The 22,436-nt window shown below is 42.7% G+C and overlaps 1 protein-coding gene across 22 annotated transcripts in view; it reads left to right on the top strand.

Annotated features, from left to right (window-relative positions):
• The window catches only part of LOC105072482 (partitioning defective 3 homolog), a 536,087-nt gene that overhangs the window by 365,221 nt on the left and 148,430 nt on the right, over nucleotides 1-22,436 (top strand). For 21 of the 22 annotated variants that reach the window (XM_074358260.1, XM_074358265.1, XM_074358251.1 and 18 more), the window contains one exon: nucleotides 13,243-13,353. The exons of the other annotated variant lie outside the window; for it this stretch is intronic. In XM_074358260.1, the coding sequence (XP_074214361.1) occupies nucleotides 13,243-13,353 (111 nt within the window). The remainder of the gene's footprint in view (nucleotides 1-13,242; nucleotides 13,354-22,436) is intronic. 22 annotated transcript variants of the gene reach the window in all.

Genomic DNA, 22,436 nt, shown 5'->3' with positions numbered 1-22,436 from the left:
ACACTTTAAAACCTTGTTATTATTTTTACATGCATTTTTAATGTCACGAATCATTCTGTGGATTCTTTATAGTCATGGTTGCATTCAGAAACATTTCAGCTAGATTTCTTTCTGGGAATTTATTTCCCAGGAAAGAGTGGAATTATGTGTATTTCCTGCTGTGACACAGGTTTGACTTCTGTTATGTTTCCGGTAACATTATAAACTAAGTAATTGTTAAAAAGCAGAAAACATAACTACTTATCTATTGTTTGGTCAGAGTTAGAAACAATAACCAGGCCTTAGAAGATTATTACTAAGATTTGAGGTCTATCTTCTCATTTTTAATGAACAAATAGGAAGAAACATATAAGACGTTTTTCCTATGGAACTCTTTTTTGGGAAAAGTCCCATGTTTAAATACAGCATTATCCCTATGGGTCTCTGTGTCTTTACTGTCAGTTTGACGTGTTCACCTGCAGAGTGGACCCCTGTCTGTTTAGTCTGGCAAAACTCCTTTGAACGTTATTTTCCTTGTGAGCTGGAGGTTATCTAATTCACTAAGGCAGAGTTTTCATACTATTTCCAGGTAGTCTGGTCAGCAGTGGAAAAGGGTGTTTTCTTTCTGAAGGGTCCGCTGCGGTCCTGAGTGCGCGCAGCTGAGAGACAGCGGCTAATTAGAGAGAAACGCTGTTAACAGCCGGGCGACAGGAAGTGTGCGGCGGCGTCCTGCCCCCGGCCAGAGGGATGCCCCCGAAGTGCCAGGAGCAGTGAGGGGAGAGGAAGCTGGTTTTGACTCCAGGCTGTTGTTTCTCCTGTCTTTCTGCCGAAAGCCTCTGCCAGCTGGAATGGCGGTGCTGGCCGAGTAGGGGGCTTCATCTCAGTGGGTGCTTCTGGTCATCTCTGTCAGAGCGGCCCTTCCCCTCTTGGGAGGCCGTTGGCCCCCTCCTGCCCTCCAGTGCCCACCGTGGGCTGACCGAGGGGGCGTCTTGAGAGAAAGCTGGCTGCTGGGAGTGGAGGGCTGGAGCGGTCGGGGCATCGATGTGAACACAGGATCATTTGCAAAGACGCTGCGAAGAACAGTCTCCTTTTGTCAGCGGGGGATCCGAGCACATGGGGAGAAGCGTTGCTTCTCGCCTCCTTACCTCCAGGATCTCATCTGTGAGACGGCGCTCTGGTTGTGGCGCAGGCCCACGTGACTGGATTAAACGAGGCATGGTTTGTATCTCTCTAATTTCAAGGAAGTCTCCAGACTGGCCATCCATGGTCGTGTGGTGGCCTCATTGTCAGCAGAGTCACTGCCTCCTTTTCTCTCGGCCGTCCTGAACACAGATTTCCTTATTTTCTTAATTATGGCAAAGCATTCATAACATTTACCATTTGAGTCATTTTTAAGTGAACTGTTCAGTGGCACTAAGTGCGTTCATGTTATTGGGCAACCGTCACAACTGTCTGTCTCCAAAAGTCTTTTCATCTTATGAAATGGAAACTCTCTCCCCTTTAAACAGTAACTTCAAGTTCTCCACCCCGGCCAGCCCCAGCACAATCCTTCTGACTCCCCACCTTTCTGAACTTGACGACTCCAGGTATTTCATACAGATGGATTCATCCAGTGTTCATCTTTTTGTGACTGTCTTATTTCACTTAGCCTACTGTCCTCAAGGTTCAGACATATTATAACCTGTGTCAGAATGTCCTTCCTTTTCAAGGCTGAATAATATTCCACTGTATGTGTGGAATATATTCTTTTGTTTCTCCATTCATCCATCCACAGACTCTGAATTTGCTTCCACCTTTTGGCTTACTGTGAATAATGTGACTATGAACATGAGAGTCTTAACATTTATTCTCTCCTGTCACTTCATGGTGACATCCCTGGCATCTTGTCAGAATTTGAAGCAGGAAGAAGCAGGAAGGGGAAAAGAAACCTGCTGGTGGAGTGGACCCTTTCTAAGGGACTTCCTGGAAGTGCCACCATCAAGAGCCAGAAATTAAGAATAACATGGTGATAAAATAGTTAATATGCAGTGACTGCCTGTGTGTGCAACACACAGTGAATGTATAATTCATTTAATTCTCAAAATACATCCGTGAAGGTGGTTGCAGCCTATCAAAGAAGCTAAGCAGGTTGTCCAGGTCTGTGAGCCACGTTGCTCTGCATCACGTGGCTGGTGGGAGGCAAGGCTGGGACTTTGACCCAGGATCTGGCTCCAACGTCATGCTCTTAACTGCTGTCTTCTGTTCATGTTTTTGAAGGAGGCTGGGGAAAATAGCTTTATCTTAACCAGGCATACTTCCTCTCCTCCCAAATTGGGGCTCTGCTTGGAAGGAGGGGGAGGACAAGAGTGGACACAGGGAGGCAGCTGTCAGAGCCTGCTCAGGGTGCCTGCCCGGGAGCTGCCTCTCCAGCTCACAGTTCCGAAGCCAGGCGGCCTCCAGCCTCTGAAATTGCAGCCGCTTGGTCCTGGACTGCTAGCCCCTCCCTCGCTGTGCTGGCCCCTCCCCCCATGCTGGCCCCGCCCCCGTGTTGGCCCCTCCCCCCGTGCTCCCTGGTCAGTTCAGCTTCCCCAGAAAGGCCGAATGGGACATACCACAAACCCCGGGAAGCCCGTTTGTGTGTCCCATTGGGAGCGGTCGTGATCTCCTGACTTGGGGAGCCTGAGGAGCTCCCTGGGAAGGGGGGAGTGAAGACAGCGCTGTTTCTGTTAGAAACTGGGCCTGGTGTTTATGAAGCCATGGTGTTTGCCAGCAGTGCCCGACTGCCTAGAAGCACCGTGCTTCGTCTTTGCTGCTGTTCTTTACAGCTTGTGTTTTGGTTGTTAGTTAGCAGTGCTGATGGCCGCGCATCACACAGCCCAGGTCTCTGGTTTTGGGGAGCAGGGTCTTTGTCACTGTCCTAATGCTGCCGGCACAACCCTGGTGCTGATCTCTGCGGCTGCGTCCCCCAGACGTAGTCCTGGGCTCCAGCTAGACCATGTCTTCCGGGTCTTAGATGATCGTCTCCATTCAGCCGTAGCCGTCTCAGAAGAAGCCTTCCCCCTTCAGTGCTGAGGAAGGAGTCCCGGGTAGGGGAGCATTTACTGGATGCAGACCAGGCACCCTCTACAGTCCTTTGAATCGTCTTCTTGGTAAATAATGAGGCTAAACGTTGAGCATAGTTGTTTGTCTTTAGCCCTAGCCCAGTGGTTCTCAGCTTCCAGGAACTTGCCCCACAGGGGACTTGGCCGTGTCTGGTGACTTACACCGTTGTCACAGGTGGGGGGGGGGTGCCACGGGTGGCGGCCCGGGATGCACAAGATTCCCCTCCTCCCCAACACACAGATGGCTCAAAACCTTGATGGTGTCAAGGTCAAGGTGCCCCCCAAGTCTCACTGCCGTGTAAGGTGTCACTGAGTTATTGGTCTTCAGATCAGTTACCCAAATGCTTTGGTGTTGTGTGTTTGGTTGTCCACAGGTCCATCCATGTCTCAGCCATGATTCTGGGCGGAAGAACCCTGCTTAAGAGTTAACGTTTGGGGGAAGGTACAGCTCAGGGGTAGAACACATGCCTAGCAGGCACGAGATCCTGGGTTCAACCCCCAGCGCTGCCATTTAAAAAAAAGTTGTAATTGCATTGACTACTTTCAAGTGTTTTACAGCCTCACTGATGTCGCACCATTTAAGAAGCCTACAGGGTGATGTTTCTTACAGTTTGTTTTGAATATGATTTCAGTGCAGTTAGTAAAGATTTTGCTCTACTTTGTGAGCTCTTAGCATGTGAATGAACATGAAGACCGTGAGGGGCGTCTGAAGAGGTCAAGGTTAGTGTAACGGGGGAGAGGATTCTGCTGTGGAGAGAATTAGGGGTTTGGAGTTGGAAGCCCTTTCTTCCCGCGTCAGCTCAGCCACCTCTGGTCTTTAACCCGCCAGCCTCCGTTTCCTCATCTCCACGTTCTGCACGTTTCATTTTAAGAACGAAGTAGAAGGGTGTATGTGCAAAGCTTTTTGAAAGTTCAAGAGGCAAATCTGTCAACTCCTGTTACTTGTTAAGTTCTTTTCTTACGGGCTTTTCTCCCCTTGGGTTAATTACTCCTGCGTTAGTTCCTAGGCCAGTCTTCTGAGTGCCTTTGCTAAAAAGGATGTATAGTTTATTTCTATCCAGAAATATGTGTATACGCATATAGTGTGTGTGCAGTGTCCTTGATGACGCAAGGTTTGCTCATTTCCCGTGGTTGTCCTAGTTCAGACCAGAACAGCAGTTCGAGGATGTCCTGTAACAGCAGGTGTAACGGGGAGACCCGGGAATTCAAAGTGATGCCAGTGGGGTTGGCGCCATTCCCTGCAGAGTTTGTTGGACAAACACGCATGCTCTGACCGAGCATTTGCCCACACAGCAGGCAGTATAGACTTGACAGTTCTCAGAAGGCGGAAGTGAGTTGGGATGAGAGGAATCCAGGCGGGGGCGCAAACCAACAAGTTCTGTATTTGAACAGTTGCTGAACTGTTAAGCCGAATAAAGGAAAATGTGGTGGTTGGCCACTAGTCAGATTTCCTGTTTCCCTTCCGGGGTGGGGAGGGGGTGTGCTGATTGGAGATGCAAGAATTAACATCCCGCGCTCTGAGCCCCTGTCACCCCACCCCTGAAACCCGCCCAAGATTGTGGATCCTCGGCACCAGCCGGATTCTTAACCACCAGTGAGTCATACATAGCACACAGTGCTGTGCATCCTGGTGGAGGGGAGCCCCAGCACAGAAAAATGCAGGATCTCTTCTAGAAAGAGCCATTGCCAGTTTTGGGCATCACAGGATCGTCCTCTGTATGTGTTAGACTCGCTGGGACCCAGGTGTGCTGTAAGAACACTGACTTGAAACACAGCTGTGCGCTTGGGCGCTGGGTTCTTTAAGAGGGTGGTGTGACCCGGGTAGACAGGGCGTGGGCACAGAGCCGCTGCGAATCTGCTCCTCTTCTCAGATCTGAGAATTAGGCGTGGCGCCCAGCCCTAATGGGCCTTGACAGAGCAGGTCAGCGCCTCAGCGTTAAATCTGCATATGCAAATCAGCTGAAAGAAACAAAGTGAAAAGTTCTGTCTCCTAATTTACTCTGCAGAGAGCATCCTTGGAAATGTGAGTCAACAGAAATGGTTTCCATCATCGACAGAAAAAGTGCTGACTGACACCTTAACTTCACAGATAATGAGATCTTTGGGGAAGCTTTAATCTTTTGAAATTTCCCGGAGCTACACGAAAAGTCTGTCCCCCCCAACTCAATGACCATGTTATCTGTCTGTCTTTGCCACTGTGATTTGCTGTGTAAACAGGTAAGGGTAAGAATATGTTTGAGCGTGTTTCAGCTGCCCCTGTAACTAGGTGTTCATCGATAGTCAAAACGTTGAATTTGAATCACGGTGCCTATTTGAGGACGAGTATTTCTGACTCAGAAAAGGTTCCCTGAAGCCATGTGTGTGTTTGCTTTACCTTCTACACTTTTACAACCTGGATGCCTGTTTAGGTATCAGACAGGCAGATGGTCACGGAAATTATTAGGATCACCTTTGTTTCAAAATACTCCTGAATCTTTGTCCTAATAGGGGAAAAAAAGGTGTGTTGTAAGGTATCATTTCGTCTTTTACTTTTTCTTCTTTCAAGTGCCCTTTTGAATAGATGTGTTTTTTGACTTAGGTCTCATTAGTATGTCTTAGAGGGACTGCCTTCGGGGCAGCACCGCTCACTAAATTGTTCTGATGCTTCTAGAAGAGGGAAACCATGGTAACCAGATGCAGGCTATGATTATTTGCCTCTGACCTGGCAGAGTGTTGGGTTTAACAAAAGAAGCTTAATAGAAATGTTCAAATTGACCCTTCTCATCACTTGGGCTGCCGGGAGCTCAATCAGTCTCTCACTGTTACCAGTTATTCGAGCAAAGGCAGCAGTGATCACATTTTTCGTAATCACTCCTTGAGCCAAATGTAATTTGCAATTTGCTGTATTGTGTCATGAAACAATAGTGCATTAAAGCGAACAGCGTGAGAATTAGGAGCGTAGTGGTAAAGAAAGGACGCGGAGAAGAGGTCGTGTGGAAGGCGCTCTTGGCATCGCTCAGAGTGGACGTGGCTGATGTCAGCGCCAAATTAAGCATTTAGAAAAATCAGAATTGTGTGTTGTTTTCACTACTTTTCAATGTGTGTGTATGTATTTTTTATTTTATATATAATAGCATATGTATTATTTATTATAAAGTCAGTGGAGTAGTTGGGGGAAACAAAAAATTTACTTTGCATATGATTTGCATTTTCATGTTTGGCATTTTGTGTTAGTGCGGTTACTTGTGTTGGTGTGTTTTAAAAAAAAATGAAGTATATCAAGCCTTATAAAAATCCTGTATGGAACAGTAATTACATTTTGACCCGTTTTTACACACAGGGAATTTATTACAGAAAATACGTCATGGGGTCTGAAATAGCTTGATGTTCGAAAAGGCTGTAACTTCAAAATTAAGGTACATTTCCCCATCTTCCGTCATTTGACTTGAATGACTCTAAGTATAGATTGTAAATACTATTTCACAATTATTTGTGTTTATCTTGTGTTTTGAAAGACTACTGTGTTTGCCTTTTTTTTTTTCCTTAAGTTTTTATATCTGGTCCCATAGTTTTTTGTTTGGGGTGTGTGTGTATGTTTTTAAGATCTTTGGAGTTTAAGGGGGTCTTGTAAAGTCAGAGTTGCTGATGTGCTGGGTTCAGGTTCTTAACTGCTGCAGTACTTCCTGTCCGCATCCTCCCAGGATGCCTGCAGTGTCCGGCAACTAGGCATATCAGTGTGTCCTCGATTCCATCACACAGGCTACCTGGGGAAGGATGCACTTCTTAGGCCATTTACTGGGGGTCCTGACGAGGCTCTTTTGTCCACTAAGGGCACATCACATGTCTGAAGGCTGCTCTGGCTTCATTAAGTAGAAGCCCGTTTTTCTTTTCTTTTCTTTTCTTTTTTTTTAAAAAGTCACTTGTTTTTTTCCTGGATGCCAAGCAACACAAATTTAGTTTCTTAAATCTAATCAGACCAGCACTGATGAAACCCGTACACAATCAAATGATGATCTCAAGTCTGTGAATTCCCTTTCAAACAGAGCCCCCCGCTATACGGCACCGACTCAAACTGCGCCCATTTACAAGAGCACCAGCAAGTTGTTGCATCCTCTTTCCAAGGCTCCCGTCTCATCACGCTTGATTACCGAGATGTTTTTTTTGCCTAAATAGGAGCTTTCTGCTTTTCCTAATCAGCCCTCTCTTCCCAATTCATCCAGCATGGCCACAAATCAGTGCGAAAATCAGTGCCCAGTCATGGTAGCAATTTTGTACAAATGCCACTGAAAAATGTAAGACCCTGTATGGGAAGGACGTATGAGAAGTGACTTTCTTCTTTTTCTCATTTATAAAATGGAGGCTGAGACATAAAAAAAAGAAGAAAAAGAAACAGAGCCAGAAACCCAGAGTACATCATTATACAGAAGCCATGCACGCACACCTTCTCGCTGTCCCTCTCTGGTTGGGTTTGGGACTCTTGCTGTCAGGCGGCAGGATTGCATGTCACCCAGACAGCATTGACTTCTGGAGTGTCTTTGAACCGAGAAATGTCGGCACTGCCCCGGAAGTGGGTCTCTGGCAGTTGGTACGACCCTTTCCAGTGGTCAAGATGAGTCCTTGTGCCCAGACTCCTGGGCTCCTTAGAAAGGTTCCTTCAGAAACAGCGTCCCTTGGATCTCATTGCTGCTGGCCACACAAGACTTACCTCGTTTGTTTCAACAGAGCTGTTTTGACCAGCTGCTCTCAGTCTAAAAGCCTGGAGTGACTGGGGCTGTCTCTGGTCCCTGAAGCTCCTGAGGTGGCTGGATGTGTCCAGAGTCGGCACCTGCTTTGCTGGATGACCTGGTAAATCACTAACCCCCTGTGCTTCCTGAGGTTTCTCCTGAACACGAGGGTGATGACACCAATTTGACGTGTCGGTTTGGGAATTAGTGAGATAAAGTATATAATAAGATTCCAGCAAGTTCTGGTTAAGTGTAATTAAATGAGCCCGAGAGCCTGCCTGCAGCAGGTGCTCAGTCGTAGGTCTCACTCACGATGTCCGCAGGGTGAACTTCGTAGGTCTGGGAATTTCTTTTTCTCCAGGAGCATCCAAGTTCAGACCCACCAAGGTCTTCTCAGCTAGCTGCAGGGTGACCGGTACTGTCTTCCTTACTGGCGCTGTGACTCTGGACAGCTCCACACACATCCCTCTTGGGGCTCAGTTTCCTTGTCTGTCAGAGACAGACGGGATGGGGCAAGTCGCTAGGCTTCAAGTCTCAGAAGTACACGCACACGCGGCTTCAGTGCACGCAGATAGGGGTGCGCTAGAACCATCTGGAGATACGTGGCTCGATTTTTATTGTCCTCAGCTAAAATTTAGAGCTTTAAGGCAGAAATCAGTTCTGAAGTTCATCAGTGGGCTGATGAGTTGAGGGAATTTGCTGTCATATCAAGAATTCAGGGAAAGATTGTACCAGAATCAATTGAAAAAGCTTTCAGAGACACTTGGATCAGAAGCCATTTACAAAAGCAGGGCTCAGTGGACTGCAGATGAATGAGGTTAAGAGCTGGTGAGTTTGCTTTGACTTGAGTGAATGTGCGTCTCCAGGCGGGCAGAGGGCTGGGCCGGGACCAGCGCTGACCCAGGGCACGGTCTTCAGTTTTGCCGCACAGGGTCTTGAGTCCGGCCCGTTGGGCAGCTGGCATCTCTCAAGGGTCTCAAGAGCCCCAGCAGTAGTCAAAGATGGGGTGGCACAGTGGCTGGACAAACACCTGTGTCCACCAGAAGCCGGAAGGTTCTAGGAATAGATAACGAATTCCTGGGGAAAGGAAGTGAGTGACTCTCGTGATGGTGCAAATATGCAGAAACGGGTGGTGATACACAGCACAGGGGACTGAGTTAGATGAGCGTGTGGACCACCCCAGCGCGGAGTCGGTGGTGGGGGTGGATGTGGACAGAAGACTTCTGACAGCTGACACCAATTTCCAATTCCAGCCATTTTCCATTCTCCCCCTGCCAGACAGTATCACTTAACCTACACATTTCTTAGGGTAAATAGTAAGACACGTCTTGTAGCAAAGCCCTCCTTAGACGTGAAGATCTCGGTAATTAGCAGCGAGAAATACCAGGTTTCTGGGTGACATTTCAATGAGGGGTTTTTTTTTTTTTTTGAAGAAAATCTTATTTTAAAAATTATACCTCAACGCTTACAAGATAATTGGTTTTAGGTAGTCTGTTCACCTCTTTTTAGCTATGGCGGCAGGTCTTTAAGACTTCCCTTTTACTCTTCTGTGTTTTCAAGCTTATTAGGAAAAGCCCTTTCACGACAAAACCAATTATATATATTTTTTATTTATAGCAGGATGCTGTGTGTTATCATTCAGCCTAATTTTCCCCTAAAGCTCTCTAAGTTTAGTAGCAGTAGAAAATAGAGTGAAATATTTCCGTGTTGTGTCTACCGCAGAGAGAATTAGGTTAATTTGCTGAAAACCGAAATGATGGTTGAAAAGCAGGAAACTCTGAGCAGTGGTTAATTGTTCATGACACGTCTTTCTATGTAGAAGCAACAGAACTTTGTTGCAGTCCTGTGACTGTTGGCTGGTTTTTTCCTTGCCCTGTTCACCGGCGAGTGCACATCTCATCCGCCTCTCTTTGGGGAAGTAATGTGTATGGTGGATCCAGCAGGTGGCGGTCATCTGATTTGCAGGGCGTCATGGTGGAACCCACTTGGCAGATCACTTGGAGATGACGTTGCTGAATGAGAGCATCTCTGTGTCCTTTATGAAGACAGCCACATGGTTAAGCAGAGTTGCAATCAATTCCACCCTGACAAGACGGCTCCCCCGCTGCCGCGCTGTCTTCAGCGGCTCGTTTGCATTTTTTTCATCACACCTTCTCTCTCCACGCGAGAGAATCTGTAGAGCAGATTTTCTCTACCAATTTTTTCTCCAGCTCTCTATTTTCCTTTTTGACTCTTAAAAAAAAAAAAAAAAAAAAAAACCCATTCCACAATGTTCATCTGACCTAAGCGTTGACTAGCGAATTCACTAGTGGTGGAGACGTCACTCTGACATGTGTGTGGAGCTGTCACGGGCAATTGGTGGAACTCATTCTCTGCTGGGACTGGCTGTGCTTCCTGGGTGTCCTGTTACTACAATATTTTTTCAGCTCTTCTGTTTCTTGGAAAAATGACCCATTTGAAATTCATCGGTGGCTTTTAAAAGATAATAAAATAAATGTAATTGATGTCCTCTAAGTTTTTAAGAACCTTGCCATTAAATGTTGTCTTCATTGGTTGATTTCAGCTATGAAACCGACTTTGTGAGGACGTGGGGAGCTGGAATTTTTCAATGAGCACCCCCCGCCCCCCGCCAGCCGCTGCCCTTTAAGAAGAATTAAGCAGCTGTAAATTAAGAACACTAGAATATGTTGGCAATTAGAGTGGTGGCGCGGTGGCTACTTTTCTTTTTATACTTTGGAATGGTTGGTTTATTTTTTTCACTTGGAGTCTTTATTTCATTCTGTCAAAAAATTACAGCCGAGGGATCCATTTTTACCCCAATTATAAACTAATACGCTATGCTGTTACAGTATGCCTTGAAGAAACCGCGTGATTTATTAACTAAAGCAGACATTAAGGGAAACGTCCAAATGCTAACCTGTAAGCACTGTATCTGTGGTTTCTTTTCCATACCTTAGTCTTGAGGCTACAATTTTAAAAAACAAAAGTATATAAGTTTGATAATAAATTTACAAATAATGAAATAGTATATTCCGGTGAGAGGCGGCAGCCTAGGATATTGTGACAGCAAATACTATGAGAAAAAAGGTAGTTCTTAAACATGAGTTGCGATTTACTGTGCTTTTTTCTTTTTAATCAAGTGTATTTGAGATAAAAAGCTGAAAGCTGATAGGTTGAGATCTAAACCTGAAACTTTCTTCACCAAGTAGGACCAAGATCATTTTTAAAATGATTTCAATAATAGCTAATTAAACTCAGTGTTAGGTTTGGAGCTGAAAATATTGAAGCTGCTTTAAAACATGGAGAAATCACTCACTCGATTAATTCCATATTATTAACTCAAAGGGCAGATTCTTCTTGTAAGATTGATAATACATCTTGTGTCATTTCTCAGTGTTTCTCAGCTTCTGTAGAGGGTGAATGTACATGGTCTAGGATGTGACCCAGCACAGCAAACAAAACGGGTCATTGTGGCAACACTGTGTTGTTTGGAGGATATTTATGAACTGAAAGACTAAATGGTTAAATGATTTACCTTTAGGAATACCTGTTGTTAGTGAATGTCATGTATTAAGATTTGAACTTAACACTTTCCTTGAAGTTAGAATTTAATACATTTTATATTTCCAGGTGCCTCCGTGTTGCAGAATCTTCAGGGTGGAAGTCCCTGGGGCGTTAAGGGCCGTCCACGTGCTGATGACACCCACGGACATTAGTTTGTGCAGCCCTGTCTTCTCCCCAGAACCTCTTGCAGATGTTCAATAATGTTTGAAAGGGAATGAACATTATATTTTAGATGTTGGCTTCTTCTGAGATGTGTCCGTTTTTTATGTTTGCTTTTTCATTTCTTTATCAACTCATTCTGTAAAGGCAATCATTATGCTTACCTCTTAAGCATTATTCATATGTTGACAAAAACAAAGGAAAGAAAGTTTTAATTTTATTTTTAATGCTTTGTATTTTTCGTTTTAAAAGCATAGTACGTAGTGTATCCCTTGTCAGAAGTCGTCGGTTCCTGGGCTAAATTTCTTAGGGACTTTTTTTTTTTCCTTTTTTTCTTTTTTCTCCTTTTTTGCAACTGAAATGATCTTCCAGTTTCTAAAAGGCATTTAAATGTAAGGATAGATTTGCTTTATGGAAGTTAATTTTGTAGGTAATTTTCAATGCTGTTGAGTATTGTGCATAATTTTAAAGGAATAGCGGTGGTGGTGCTTTGACTGTTACCTATTTTAACATCTTAAGGATGCTTTCCTTACTTACTTTTAGTGCAGTGTGACTTTAGTGGACATAAGCAATGTTTCCATTCACACTTCCTTGCCTAGACCAGTGCTTGAAATCAGGTTTATATTAAAGAAGAAAGACCTATGCTCCCAACCAAGACATTAATTGAGACCCCTTTTTTCTCTTTTCCTTCACCCTTGGACCTACCTTTTCACTCTTCAATGTGATTGTCACCATCAGCCAGATTCCTACTTTGTCCTCAGAAAGAAATCCTCACTATACTGGATATATTATGAATGCCCAGCTGACTGTCTGTAAAAGACTTCTGGTTTGAAACATCTGGTGACCACATCACCACAGACGGATATTATTCGAGGTGGGGGGCATACACATTCCAGGCAGCACGGTCTGGAGAAAAGTCGAGAAAGGTAACAGCAGGAAGAAGCACTGATCCCCTGTCCGAGGCTGCGGAGAGACTGTGGATGCCAGCAGGGGAAGGGAGCGTCCTCTTGGCCGGCCTGGAGTTCCTGCCCGTCTGGGGATGTGTGTGTGGACAGTTTCTGAGGCGCGTGGTCAGCCTTCATGCTTTTGATCAGATGCAGATTTCCAGGTGGACTGTGCCACGTTGGGCCATTCCTGCTCATCCGATTGTAGAAGAGGATTTGAAGAGACTTAAAGCTTTCCCTTTAGTGCGCACGCGTGCAGTCTGATGGCAGGGTAGATGATCAGGGTGAGCGGTCCTTTGTACTCAGGACCTCGCAAACACGGCCTTGGTTGTCAGAGTGTAAACAATGATGAATGTCTCCAATAAACCTGACTGTGAAAATAAAGAAGCATAGTTGTTTAGGGAGAGATGATTGAATAGATGATTGTGGATTATCATTCTTCAGTCCTGAGAGAAACCCACTCTGATACAGATTTTTATCATCCAGCGCTGGAAGGATTTGGCACTCAGTTCTATATGTTTATGGGTTGTGAGTGTAATAAGGATGACCCGCAAGGATGTTGGTGGTGGTGTTTTTGTTTTGCCAAAGGAAAAAAATGGATATTGAGGCCATTTCCCGAAGGGTCTTTTTTTTTTTTTTTTTTTTCTGGAAAGTTCTAATTTAAAATGATGAAAGTAATCTGATTGAAAACACTAACACTAGGCAAGCTCGTTTTAAGGAAGCGCCCACTTTATTGGTTACGTGTCTTTATCCCAAAACAATGACAATGCATTTTGTATATATTGACAAGTTAGAATTTTTTGTTGTCAACAGGTTTGGCAAACATCGAAAAGATGACAAGATTGAAAAAACGGGTAGAATCAAAGCGCGGGAGGCCCCCCCGTCGGAGGAGGAGAGAGCCCGGATGGCGCGCGAGCAGGAGAGGTAGGCTGCGGGCACTCCCGGAGACCCCGCGGGAGGGGAGTGCTTTTTTTTTTTTTCCCCATTCTTTGTTTTCTTTTTCTAATATAATGAGGTTGCATTCCATTGATACTTATTTTTTTCTGTGTCAGTCCAAATATTGGTGGTTGTGGGATGAATAGAATGTAAAGAAACGTGAAAAGAAAACACCTTATGTTTATTTGAGGGAATAAAGTGCATTTGATTGGTTTTAGTTAAGATCTTTGCACAGGAGATGGTAGGGCTTATGAGATCAATAAATAAACTACTGAATTTATGATCACTTTTAAAATCACAAGAAATATGGTAAAATTCGGTCTCATTCATCTACAAGTATATAGTATATTATAATCATTTTAAAGCAATACTCCTCTGAAAGTAGAACTGTTTGAGTTTATGTATCTCATATAAAATATTTTGATTTCTAACAGGAATTGGGGAGGCTACTGATTTTTTTACTGTGTTGTTTTCCTATCAAACCTGCCATTTCTTTTTTCTCCTTCTGTTTCACTGTCACACTTTGTGAGACGTTTTCTGCTTAAATTTTATTCCATCACTTCCAGAAAGATTGTTATCTATTGTTGAATCATTTCATGCTGGGAACCCAAAGACCACTGAAATGAATGAAAAGTCACTTTAAGCAGACACTCGAAGACCATTTTCTAAGTGATTAGCATTTTTCTCATTATAATTCACAGGGGATGAGAGAGCCAGCTCACGCCAGGGTTACTAGAGTTCACAGGCATGGAGCAAGTCTCTCTGTAGCATCCATTTCATTTTCAGAGTTGCCGCGGAAGACTTCCTTCTCTTACTTTTAATAACTGGGGGGTCAGGGAGTTCCTGCTGCCTCGATCAAGGTTGTGAACCTCAACATGGCCGGTAGCCAGGACTCTAGCCCAGCGTCTTAGGACCACGTCTGCTGTGCTGAGTACAGTCCTAGAGCCAGGACACCTGCCACCTCTCACTTCACAGGGGGCAGAAGAACTAGACAGGGGGTCCTACCAGTTTTCTGTAGAAGTGATTCACGTTCAGATATTTCCCATCCATCTTTCCCAGACCCCTGAGGATTGTTCTGCTGGGCCAGTCTGATTCTCTGTGTGTGGCTTTTCAGGTATAAAATCTGTATAAGTGGGGAACATGTGGACTTTGTGATGCAAGTTTGGGTTTACTGTTCTGACTCTTCTCCAATTTTGAAAAAGTCATTCCACCTTTCTTGCTTCCTTGACTCTCTCTAATCCTCACCAGTTTGGAAATCCTCACACTTGTAAACTCACTGTTTTTAGACCAGGGTGTGCAGTGTTCCGTGGTGTGTGGAATACAGCATTTAAGTACTCACGAGTGCAGACGTCTCTCCTAAGAGGCTTTTCTATCCCTTAAGGAAGCGTGTGTACCAGGTAAATGGATGGACTCAGCTTTATCCACGGGCAGATGTGTGACTCTGTTAGTGAGCTGAGGGTGAGGAGGAGTCATTAGACTTCTCCTGTCTTGATGCCAGCCAAAGGGAGAGCCCCCTGACCCCATTTTTCAGATTCTAAATATTCCTTTTATGCAGTTTAAGATGAGCTGCCCTGCTTCCATGCAGAATTCTATCAACTTTTTCCAAAATACTTCTACAATGCAAAGTCAAATTTTTACAGCCAAACAATGGTTTTTACATAATGGCTGCCCTTGTATCATTAATTTGCCTAAGGCATGGTTTACCTCTCAGCTGTGCTTTCAATCTCCATGTCTGTGCCTATTATGATGTAATACTTCTGGGAACTAGGTTGATGCTAATGAATTTACAATGTCCAGGAGGCCTAGAATAAAGAATCTTTTAGGGCCAAGTGAATGATCCATTAAAAAAAAAATCAGTTAGCTTCGTAATTGAAGAAAACTGCTCTACTTTGTGTTTCAGTAATAATTTTTACAAATATGTTTTATTTAAACTCATGGATCTTACAACAGCAGTATGAGATGTTGAGTTGTGTAAGAGACACCTGTTTAGTGTTTGTGGTTTTGATAAGCAATCCTGCTCTGGGGTAACCTCGCTCCTAGTGTGTCTGTCTGTTGGCATCACTCCTTTTGAGAATGGAAGCTGCAGCTTCCTTGGGAAGAGTCTGAATGGAGGTAATAGATAAAAAGAAATAAACCACAGCTTATATTCTCACCACTGCCTTTACTTCACCACTGACTGGCAGGGAAGCATCTTCCATAGTGTTATTTACTTACTGTAGCTATCTGAGTTCCAAAAACGATTTTGGCTGATTCCAAATGAAAATAGAAAACCTGACATCCCTTCGTGATTAGTTATGATGTGTCCACATACCCAGCTATTTATTGGTCCATACCAATCCATGAAACCTGAATATTACCCAATATAGAGTATCAAAAAATGGAAAGGACAGTGAATATCCTTTAAAATGTTTTTCCTCCCACGGTAAGATCTATTTAGATAGTGAAAGTAAATTAGATTCTTCGGAGCAGGGCTCTGAGATTGAATTCGACGTCACCCATGCTAACTTCCTCCCTTTCCTCCCACTCGCTGTAAGGAGGGGTCTTGAATCCGTGCTCTTTGCGTAGGAGAATGGGTGAGAAGGGTCCCCACGTGGTCTTCCCTGGCCTCAGACTTGAGTCTGCCTGCCTGAGGTCTCCTCTTGAGAAGTCAGGTGTCACGGGTGACGTTAGCTGGTCCTGTGATGTGCTGTTTGGACCCCTGGCTCGGAGCGCTGAGCCCAGGTACCCCACCCTTTCAGTGACGCTTTGGCCACCGGGAGACACTAAGCCAGGCAATTGGTGTTTGGAGCTGAGGTGTGAATCCAGTGCTTGCCGCCGCCTCCTGGCTTCTCCTTCAGGTGTGCCTCGGGGGAGGGAGCCCTACTGGCTCGTGTCCACCACCCGAGAGGCTGGGGCTCCAAGCCCCACATGGAGTCTGTGCAAGCACATGACCCCGGTGACTTCAGGGCCACTCAGCTTCTGTCACGACGCCCGGCAGTGGACGTCTCTTTTGGCGCTGTGTCAGAAGTCACGTTTTGGCTCTCGCTCTGGTGGCATCCCCACTGCTGGTTTAAGGGCATGTGAACTGTGGGGCGCGGCTCCCAGACAGCACTCAGTAGCAGAATAGGGCTCTGCATGCAAAGATGTTTGAGAAACACTTGCTTAAACCCACTTACGCCTATTTTCTTCACTCTGTCATTTGTCAGAACCCTTGTTCTGTTCCTATGCATTGTAAGTCGCCAAAATGGGACTAGAGTCATCACTCCCTAACTTATTTCTTCACAGAACATCCCCCTTCACTTCTTTTTTTCTATAAAGTACTGACGTCTCTTAGAATTTGTGTCATTTGGAAAATACTGATGGCAAGGAAGGACCACTGGTTCCTGGTTTGGCCATGTCCATCCAGCTCCTCCATCTAACTGGCTGTAGAAATCCCCAGAGCTGTTGTTTTTAATGGTGACCATAGTAAGTTTGGTGAACATCCATCATCTCCTATAGATACAACGTTAAAGAAAAAGAAAAAAATTTTTTTCCTTGTGATGAGAACTCCTAGGATTTTCTTAACTTCCATGTATAATGTACAGCAGCGTTACATTTATCATGCAGTATGTTACATCCGGAGGACTTATTTATCTCATAACTGGCAGTTTGTACCTTGTGGCTGCCTTCATCCAGTCCACCCCCCCCCACCCCGCTTCCTGCTTCTGGTCACCACAAATCTGATCTGTTTCTGTGAGTTTGTCTTTGAATAACTGACCTACTGCACTCACTGTGTTGGTTTCTGTTACACAGCCTAGTGATTCAATATTTCTGTACATTTCTGACTGACCACTGTGAGGTCTAGTTGCCATCTGTCACCACACAGAGATACTACATGGTTATTGACTGTACTCCTCACACTGTCCATTTCATCCCCGAGGCTCATTTACTTTGTAACTGAAAGCTTGTCCCTTTTAACCTCCCTCACCTGTTTCCTTCCCTCAACCCTCTCTCCTTGGACAACCACCTGTTCTCTGTACCTGTAACTCTATTTCTGTTTAGTTACGATTGTTTTTTTGGATTCTACATGTAAGTGAAATCATGTAGTATTTGTCTTTGTCTGACTTACTTTACTTAGCATAATCCCCTCTAGGGCCATCCATGTTGTTGCCAAAGGCCAGATTTCATTCTTTTCTGTGGCTGAGTAATATCCCATTGTATACAGCACATCTTCTTTGTCCATTCATTTATTGATGGGCTCTTAGGTTGCTTCCGTGTCTTGGCTATTGTAAATAATGCTGCAGTAAGCATAGAAGTGCCCATGTCTTTGCAAATTAGCGTTTTAATTTTCTTCCAATAAATATCCAGGAGTGTGATGGCTGGATGGCATGGTAGATCTAGTTTTAGCTTCTTAAGGAACCTCCATACTGTTCTCCACAGTGGCTGCACCAGCTTTCATTCCCACCAACAGTGCAGGAGGGTTCCCTTTCCTCCACATCCTCTCTGACACGTTATCTTTCTGATAATAGCCATTTTGACAGGTGAGGGGATGTCTCATTGTGGTTTTGATTTGTATTTCCCTGATAATTAGTGATGTTGAGCATCTTTTCATGTGCCTCTTGGCTATCTTGTATGTCTTTTTTGAAAAAATGTCTAATCAGGTCCTCTGCCCATTACTTGATTGGGTTGTTTTTGTTTATATTGAGTTGTATGAATTCTTCATACATGTTGGATACTAACCCGTTATTGGAAATATTGTTTACAAGTATCTTCTCCCATTCAGTAGGTTGTCTTTTAGTATTGATAGTTTCCTTCACTGTGCAGAAGCTTTTTAGTTTGATGTAGTCCTATTTGTTTGTTTTTGCTTTTGTTTCCCTTGCCTGAGGAAACATATCCAAAAAAATATTGCTGAGATCTATGTAAAAGAGCACACTGTCGGTGTTTTCTTCTAGGAGTTTTATGGTTTCAGGTCTTACATTTAAGTCTTTAACCCATTTTGAGTTTATTTTTGTGCATGATGTAAGAAAGTAGTCCAGCCCGATCCTTTTGTTTGTAGCTGTCCAGTGTTCCCAACACTGTTCATTGAAGAGGATATCTTTTCCCCAATGTATATCGTTGCCTCCTTTTTCATAGATTAGTTGCCCGTATAAGTGTGGGTCCATTACTGGGCTCTCCACTCTATTCCAGTGATCTGAGTGTCTGTTTTTATGCCAGTACCATACTGTTTAGATTACTATAGCTTTGTAGTTTAGTTTGAAATCTGGGTGCATGATACCTCCAGCTTTGTTCTTCTTTCTTAAGATTGTTTTGGCTGTTTGGGGTCTTTGTGTTTACATACAAATTTTAGAATTATTTGTTCCAGTTCTGTGAGAAATACTGTTGGTAAGTTGGTAGGGATTGCATTGTATCTGTAGATTGCCTTGGGTATATGCTTATTTTAACAACATTAATTCTTCCAATCCATGAACATGATACATCTTTCTGTCTGTCTGTGTTGTCTTCACTTTTCCTTCATCAGTGTCTGATAGTTTTCTGAAGAGTACTGATCTTTGACCTCCTGAGTTAGAGTTATTCCCAGTTATTTTTAGTTAAATTTCATTCTCTTTGATGCAGTTGTAAATGGGATTGTCTGAGTTGATTATTTCACAGAACCGTGAGCAAGTTCTGAGCCAGTGCCATGACCTTCCTCTACTGTTATGGCTTCTGTTTGGGGTACTTATGAATCTCATCTCTGACCCATCTTTTCTTTTCTTTTATTTTTTTTCAATTCTCTCTTTTTCACATAATTCTCATCTGTTTAAAACATATATCTTTTTAAGATCTAATTCTAAATTTATTCTAATTCTGTACCTATGGAAAATTTGAAAAAATAACATAAAATAGGAAAACAAAAACTGATCTGTAATAAGCTGCTGTTAGCATACTGCTCTATGCTATTCTATTTTTTCCCTATGAAATACATACTTCTTCCCATACATATTTTTAAAAAGCTAACATCTATTTTCAAAAGTTAATATCTATTTTTGTTTTGATTTATTTCACATTTTTAGAAAATCATGTTAAATATTTTCTGGAAGAGGCCAAGTTTGTATGAACAGGATGGATGGGAAGGAAGGAAAGGAGGCCTGAAAGATGATACCTTAGCTGTGATATTTGACCAGATTTCTTAGCTCGCAAATAATATTTACCTCATATGTTATTCATTTTATTAAATGAAATTTGTAACTTTAACCAGCTTACATTTTGTAGTTACTCAACAAGGGATCCTATTATGACACTATTATCTATAGCTAATCTGTTAAGTTGGAAATATTTTCAGGGAGACTGAATGCTTCTCATGGAGTCATTAAAAAGTTAATGAATTTCTTATGAAATCCTCCCAGAATATGAAGGGTATTTATAAAACTACTAAGGATTTATGGATTGAAATGTTCCATTATTCAAAGAGATAACCACCCTTAAATGCCTTGCTTTTTCGGTACCCGGCCATTGAACTATCTTTGTCCCTAAGTGATACACACCCAGCTCTTGGTAGGTCATTTTTCAACTTTTTGTCACACTTTTGCTCCCAATTCCCAATCACTTGCATTTCTCTTTTCAGTTTTACTAACTCTTCCTAATATCTGCTCTGAGTAAGTGCTTGAAAGTTTGATAAAAAAAAATTTGTGGTCTTTCTTAGTTGGTTAGATCCTTTTCAGGGGATAATATACATTTATTAGTTTTTGCAGAAAGTGATATTTTAAAAATTATGTTTCATAACGTAGTAAAGTTTAAAGTGCATGAGTAAAAATGAGTGAAATTACAGAAGGAATAATCTGTACAGCAATAATAGTTTTGTTCCCTATGAATCTGAAAAAATAAAGAATTTTCACTCATTTTGGCTTGAAACTTAGTGTTCAGATTCTCCAAATTCTGATATCAGAACCCAGATATCCTGGGTAATCTCTGCATGGAGGTCACATATTGTCATTCAAACAAAGCTTGACTTTTAAAATTTAACCTTTTAGTAGAAAAAATATATTTTTCTATCGTGTAGCAGAGTTCTTCCCATTTTCTCTGACCTCTTGAATCCCTCAGAAAAGTCAACTCTAACCAGTGAGATTAGTTCTTCAGGCATTTAAAAAAATTTATTGTGCAGGTGGACAAAATTTTTAAAGAATCTGTTAATTTTGTGGAAGTCCACTGCTAAGAGTAAACTTGGGCAGCGTGAAACAGATGTTTCCAACAGCCTGTAACCGGGGTAGGAAGGGTGTTTTTGTTTTGATGAGCGCTGTCTTAGGTGTGTTTGGCGTTGTAGCGTCTCTTTGAGTTGGAAATAACTGTAAGTGCTTTGACTCTTGTGAAAGTTCGAACATAATGTGAGTGAGTGAGTGGGTATTTATGAGGGGTGTGTGTGCTGGTAGTGAAATATTCTAGTGTTTTATTAATGCAAGAGAATTTTTGTTGTTTCACAACATATTAAGTACGTAAAATGATGGTAGAGATATTTTATTATTACTATAATTGTTCCTATCTCAGGGATCCCTTACCTTTGTTAAAAGGGAAAAAAGATTTAAACCCTTTAACATTAAAAAAATCAGTATGACATAATCAGTTATGAGAGTTGGTGACCACAGAGCTTAGGGAAGGGTAGGGGTTAGTGGGGCTGGAGTTAATGACAGACATTTCAGAGAGACGGTAATGCGGGGTCTAGTTCCCAAGAACTTACGAGAAATTCTGCGTCTCCCTTAGCACAGGGCTCGTGGCGGGCTCATTCTTGCACCGGCTTAGGCCCTGGACAAGTTGTGGTTGTGCTAATGGTTAGTGTTATTTCTGTGAATGCTTTTCTTTTCTCTCTTTTCAACTTTTAACCATTTTGTATTTTAAAACTGCTGTTATCTCATTGTAGCTTTGAGGGGTGAAGTTTAATTTCCCCTCCCCCCACCACACCTATTACAAGGTACCACTGTGTAAGTCAGCGTCTTAGCCTGTTCCCTTGGATTGGAAATTAAAACAGTTGTTCCTGCTCAAGCATGTATTTATTTATTTATTTATTTATTTATTTATTTATTTATTTATTTTTAGGACCCATTCAGAATATGGAAGTCTTTTCTTTTCAAATCAACTTTTACCCTAATATTACACAAATACTAAAATCCCACTTAGATTATGACTCTTTTCAAATTTCGTGGACTCTGGTCCTTCTCTGGGGAATTCAGTGTAGACATCACGTAGGCAGCTCACATCTTGGTAAATGGCAGTTGTCGGCTTTGTCCAGCAGGTACACTGAAGACTGAGATTTCTGAAGTCTGCCCTTTTCCTGAAGTGTTTTGAGAGACAAATAAACAGCAGTCAGTCCATTGACCGCAAGCTGCTATTAAATCGAATTGTTTTTTCCAGTTGTCTTGTAGCTTAAATTTCATTCTACCATGAACTTAGGTTTGATTTGATGAATTTCTGTAATACTGAGTTTTTTTAGAGAGAGAAAATATTGTTGGTAAAAGAGCCAGGAACTTTGTTCTCAGAATGAGGCTTCTAGATGGCAGTACAATAAAGTTGGAGGTAAAATGTTTCCCAAAAGGGTTGATTTCAAGCTCTTAAATATTGTTTTGAAGATAGTTAACAGTTAGCTAACTGTAGCAATCTGAAACTTATTTTATTTTATTTTTTGTTGAACTAATATTAGTATATTCTATCTTACGTAGACACTAAAAGTGTTTTTCTTTTCACTGAAATCATTAAAGGTTGATTTCTGTTTCTTGGAATCTTTTTCAAAAAATACACATTGGTCGTTCCATGTATTGAAGCTTTATAGCTTCGGAGGTGGAAGCATTTCGGACACAGCTGAGTGATTTCAGTGCCGCTAATTTTCCATGCTGAGAAATTGGTTCCTCACGGGTGCTTCTCATACCCGCCTAGTATCTTTTCCAGATACATAAAGACTATACTTCATGGTCATAAAAAAGTTATTTTCGTTTTACTCTACTGCAATTAGTGCTAAAAGCTATTTATTGTAAAAGCAAAAATTCTAATGAAAAGAAATGTTACCAGAACAAAAGTCTTGTGTGTTTTCTCTTCATCCTGATCATCCATTTTAATTAGAGAAAAGGGCGGCGAACACTGTGACAAGAGTC

The sequence above is a fragment of the Camelus bactrianus genome, chromosome 35 (genome assembly GCF_048773025.1).
Source record: "Camelus bactrianus isolate YW-2024 breed Bactrian camel chromosome 35, ASM4877302v1, whole genome shotgun sequence".
Lineage (NCBI taxonomy): Eukaryota > Metazoa > Chordata > Mammalia > Artiodactyla > Camelidae > Camelus > Camelus bactrianus.
This window is presented reverse-complemented; position numbering and strand designations above follow the sequence as displayed.